At 35.0% G+C, this 5,252-nt stretch overlaps 1 protein-coding gene across 1 annotated transcript in view; it reads right to left on the reverse strand.

Moving 5' to 3' along the window:
- The window catches only part of LOC107694200 (nuclear pore complex protein Nup107-like), a 10,292-nt gene extending 7,976 nt beyond the window's left edge, over window positions 1-2,316 (reverse strand). The window contains exons 1-3 of the mRNA XM_016493840.1: window positions 2,186-2,316; window positions 1,572-1,657; window positions 1,070-1,162 (exon numbers count right to left, since the gene is read on the reverse strand). Coding sequence (XP_016349326.1) covers window positions 1,070-1,162; window positions 1,572-1,657; window positions 2,186-2,193 — 187 coding nt within the window. The 5' untranslated portion in view covers window positions 2,194-2,316. The remainder of the gene's footprint in view (window positions 1-1,069; window positions 1,163-1,571; window positions 1,658-2,185) is intronic.
- Between the last annotated feature and the right edge of the window lie 2,936 nt (window positions 2,317-5,252).

Consider the following 5,252-nt stretch of genomic DNA (forward strand, 5'->3'; position numbering starts at 1 on the left):
AGTTGCTTCAAACAATGGTATAAACATCATTCAATGTAAATTGTGATAATCGTAATTAATAATCGCAATTACAATTGCAAGGGAATAATCGACAATTATGATTTTTGTCATAATCGTGCAGCCCTAATTTACAGTCAAACCAAAAATTATTCAGACACCAGATATAATTTTTTATATATTTTTTTACTAGTGGGTGCAGGACACTATAGTTAATTTATGTAAGTGTGGATAGCAAAATAAAGTAAATTGTGAGGTATTATATCCAAAAATTCTTCATACAGGGGACTACCAGTAAAACTGATGAAAATTTGGGACCAAAAATTATTCAGACACTTTGACTTGACCATGTTTTGCTTAAGTGTTTTTCTTTAATTGCTAATGTGACCCTTTTTACACCACATACTAAGCATTGCTTAGTAATTGGTCGACCTAAATTGGTATTATCTAATTGTTGTGTACTAAAATTTAACAGCTGACAGCTATTCAACCTAATTCATTACATACCTTTCTATCAAAGTAATCTGACATTATCAAGATGAATTTGTTCTGACACAGTTTAACTCCGAGTTCTTGTCATATTTTATTACCATTTTCTAAACTATAGCGAATAAACCGTGATAATGTGAAAAATACTAAAATTTAACAGCTGACAGCTATTCAACCTAATTCATTACATACCTTTCTATCAAAGTAATCTGACATTATCAAGATTAATTTGTTCTGACACAGTTTAACTCCGAGTTCTTGTCATATTTTATTACCATTTTCTAAACTATAGCGAATAAACTGTGATAATATAAGAAATGTTGAAGGTGTCTGAATAAATTTTGGTTTGACTCTAAAAGAAAACTGCACATCAATACAGACCACTCTTCATAAACGCAAAACAGTACTAAAGGATTCAGCCAGTTCATTCAATGCTAGATTCATTTCAACAATGATTATGTTACTTAAATTCTTTTTAAATTATTAATTGAAAGAGTTGATTGGTCATTTCTGAATCAGAGTGTTTTTGCATGCAGCATCTACATATATCTATACAGATAGAGAGCAAAAGCTGTTTCCTCACAAGTTTGTTTGAGGAGAGATCCAGGTGTTTGGCGCAGTAGTGGTCTAGCAGGGGTAGTGCTGGTGCCAGGAGTCTCATCCTGTGCCAGTGGGACTGAACACACAGCAAAGGAAAAAAAAAACCTCCTACATGTTTATAACATAGTTTCAGCACAGATATATTGTACTTACACTGCAAGATGAGAACAAAAACCTGACCTCAACTGAGCTGGATATCAACACTATTGTCTTCTGTAGAGCTGCTGTTTTTTTTTTTTAATAATTGCTAACCTTTGCAATGTTTACTGAACTGAATAAGCATTGAACTAAATAATGTCATTATTATGTTGAGATGTTTTATAGCTAACATTGAAGTTCTTTCAAAATGGATGTATTCTGTACCATTAAATAATGCTATTTTTCTGTTTATCACTGTGAAGCTGTTTTGAAACTATCTGCATTGTAACGTGCAAGATAAATAAATGTAATGACTTGACTATGGCTTATGATTTTGGTAAGGATACATGCACCTTTTTTGTGTGAACTCTTTCTGCGGGCAGCACGGGTCACCTCAGTGTCCCGAACCAATGGACTCAACCAGGTCTGATTCCTGCACAAAATACAGACACCAGAACTACATTTTCAAGATTATATCATTAGGCTATTATCCATATTTATGCCACATGCTCACAAATACATTTGAACACAGATTCTTCTGTCTTCAGACTAACAACTGTATATTCACAAAGACTTACACTCACACACAAAAACCTAAACGAAAGTGGCCTGTCAAATATATTCATATAACAAATACAGCTATTAACTAACGTTACGTTAGCTATGAACTGTCAAAACGCAGCTAAAGAATAACGTTATTAGTCTTTTTAAACAATATAAAAGTTCTTTCAATGCTGTATTTACGTAAAATAACTCTAAAATTACATATTGTTTAGCATTTAATAATGAATAAAAAGCTATATTCTATTTTCTTTCGTGTTATTATATCGAGTGTCAACTGCCATGTGCAGACGTTCTTACGATAACGTAAATTAGAGCAAATCACGAATCAAATAAAGTAGCCAAAATAATCAGATAGCATTCATACAACAATAACACTGTAATAATACGTAATATTTACCAGTCCATTTTGTCCGTAAATTCACAACTGCTAGCCAATGATGCTAGCACACGGGATTTTGCGCCTTCACTTCTTCTTCTAATAACGTTTTATGGCGGATGGCAAACCAACTTCTGGTGCATTTACCGCCATTGCGCCTTCACTGCTGAGGCTCGTTCTTCTTCTGAGCTGCGCCTATCATTACTTCACACTGCCCCCTTCTGGCGCGGATGAACGAGTGAGTACAAAATGACCACCGTCTGTCAGGTACCGCCACCTACTGGCTATAGAAGGAATCACATGCATCGCAATGTGCCTTTTTTTTAATTGTCACATAATTTATTGAAATGTATATTGCAATTTTAGGATAACATTTAATCTTGTCCTGATTATATTACATTAATATCTTTTCAAAAATATTTCCAGCCTAATCCAATTCAACTAGTATCTGTTACATTAGTGGCACATGACATGACAAATGTATGATGGGATTATTTTTTAAATTATAAATAAATTGAAATGTCACGCCTTATGAGTGGTATTCGGCGGCTATTTAACAGATTCTCCGTACAAATGTCACGTAGTTATGAATGTCTATACTAATGTCAATTAATTATTTCTCATATTAGTAGCCTACTATATAAGAATGGCAGGGGTTAGTTGTCACACCTGCTCATAATTCAGTGCATATTTCTTGGGGTATGGGTTTATTTTTGAAAGCCAATTTCTATAGCCACATACAGGGCCGTTTCTAGCCAATTTGACGCCCTAGGCGAAATCCCTATTCCAAATGCAAACTTTGCATGCAACAATCAGGCAGCACTTGACAGCACTCTGATCTAGTTAATAAATAATGAAGGCACAGCTGTGACAGAGAAGGAGAAAGTGGAAATGATCATAAAAACATTTGTCAAAATCCATAGTTCGGATAATGTCAATGAAGAAGGGAGGAAAGGACGAGAGGGAACAGTTTTAAGATATAGAGAATTAATTATGGAAGATGAAGAGGTAGATGATATACTTAATTTGCCATTAACAATAGAATTAAATAGTGCATTAAGAAGTACTAGGTTATCAGCGCCGGGTAAAGATCAGATATGCTATATGTTAAAAAATTTAAGTGAATCATCAAAAAGTATTATTTTAGAGTTATATATAATAAGGTATGTGAAAAGGGACAATTACCTAGTTGCTGGAAAGAAGCTGTAGTAGTTCCAGTACGTTGTAAGAAATTATAGTCTGCCTCGACCAAACTTCCACTCTAAATAAACTATTCTCCTTTCTCTACAAAGAGCTTAATTATCATAGAGATAATTCTTTCCAATCTCAATAATATGTAAATAGTATCTCCTGAACGTTACTTCGTCAATCGTCACCTATAGCGTGGGAGCGGCAGTAGGCCATCAAGAACCATCTGCTGACCAAAAGGGTACTTGAATATAATTGCTAGGGATTCTAGATAATCCTATCACCTGAACATTTGGTTGTTTCCACCTGAAAGACTATCAAAGACGTGGGAACGGAAGGCTATCACTTTCATTGTTATCCGCAATTTACATTTAAGTCGAAACTTCATTTACATGTCTAGCAGGAAGATGAACGTAATAGAATATAAAATGTTTGAGCGTAGGATGCTCGGGGTTCATTCTGACTGCTGAATCCAAAGTGCTGCCTGTACTTTGTCACTGCTATGCTGCAATAAACATCTTCATCGAGATCTTCATTGTCCTCATCATTTTTCTTACATTGGCGAGCCACCCAGTGCAGGAGTTTCCAAAAAGCAGGAAAAAAGGTAAGAAAAAAGGTTTCTTTCTTTTTGCTGGATTTGTCAGGGAAACCCCTTCGTTTAAAAAAAATCTAGAAAATAAATTGTAAGGGTAGAAGATAAGTTTATTCAGTATTAGCAGGAGTTCTTAAGCCTATTTCGTATAATTCTGTTTAAAATTCTAACGGAACTGAATTAACCCGACGTAGTGTGGTGGCAGAGCTGTATTGGAATCGTTGTTTCTAAAGTAACTGAAGCAAAGTGCTTAAGTTTAAAGTTTCTAAAGTAACTGAAACTTGTTGTTGGTCTCTTATAATTCTGTAAGATTCTAAAGTAATTGAATCAACCCGACGCAGTGTGGTGGCAGAGTTGTATTAGATCTGTTGTGTCTGAAGTTGTAAAGTTTCTAACGTAATTGAAACTGACTGTGAAGATGTTATAATTCTGATTGAATTCTAAAGTAACTGAATTGATCCGACGTAGTGTGATCACAGAATTATTTCATGATAGTTGTGTTATAGTATAGTGAGTCCGACCATTGTTATATTTTTTTAAACAGTTGCAGAAGTTGAAGCTGTATGACAATGGAAAAGAGGCAAAACGAGAAAAGAAAATTCAAACGGAAGGCAATCACTTTCATTGTTATCCGCAATTTACATTTAAGACGAAACTTCATTTACATGCGGGAAGATGAAGCGGGAAGAATAGAGTATAAAATGTTTGAGCTTAGGATGTTCGTGGTTCATTCTGACTCCGCTGAATCCGAAGTGCTGCCTGTACTTTGTCACTACTATTCTGTAATAAAAGTTATTCTTCATCAAGATCTTCGACGTCTTCACTTTTGCCCGAGGAACTGTGGCTAGAAAAAGGCTGTTTGAGAAAATATAACAAAAAAAAAAGACCGTAGTAGACCGACGTAGGCTACTGTGGTTTTGTCCGATGTACTGTGACAAACATTGTTATATTTTTTTAAACAGTTGCAGAAGTTGAAGCTGTATGACAATGGAAAAGAGGCAAAACGAGAAAAGAAAATTCAAACGGAAGGCAATCACTTTCATTGTTATCCGCAATTTACATTTAAGACGAAACTTTTACATGCGGGAAGATGAAGTGGGAAGAATAGAGTATAAAATGTTTGAGCTTAGGATGTTCGTGGTTCATTCTGACTCCGTTGAACCCAAAGTGCTGCCTGTACTTTGTCACTACTATGCTGTAATAAAAGTTATTCTTCATCGAGATCTTCGACGTCTTCACTTTTTCTTACAACGTAAAGCTGGGAAAGAAGGTAAAAGTCCAAGTGATTACAGGCTAATTTCTCTTACG

Source organism: Sinocyclocheilus anshuiensis, unplaced genomic scaffold (genome assembly GCF_001515605.1).
Source record: "Sinocyclocheilus anshuiensis isolate Anshui unplaced genomic scaffold, SAMN03320099.WGS_v1.1 scaffold1003, whole genome shotgun sequence".
NCBI lineage: Eukaryota > Metazoa > Chordata > Actinopteri > Cypriniformes > Cyprinidae > Sinocyclocheilus > Sinocyclocheilus anshuiensis.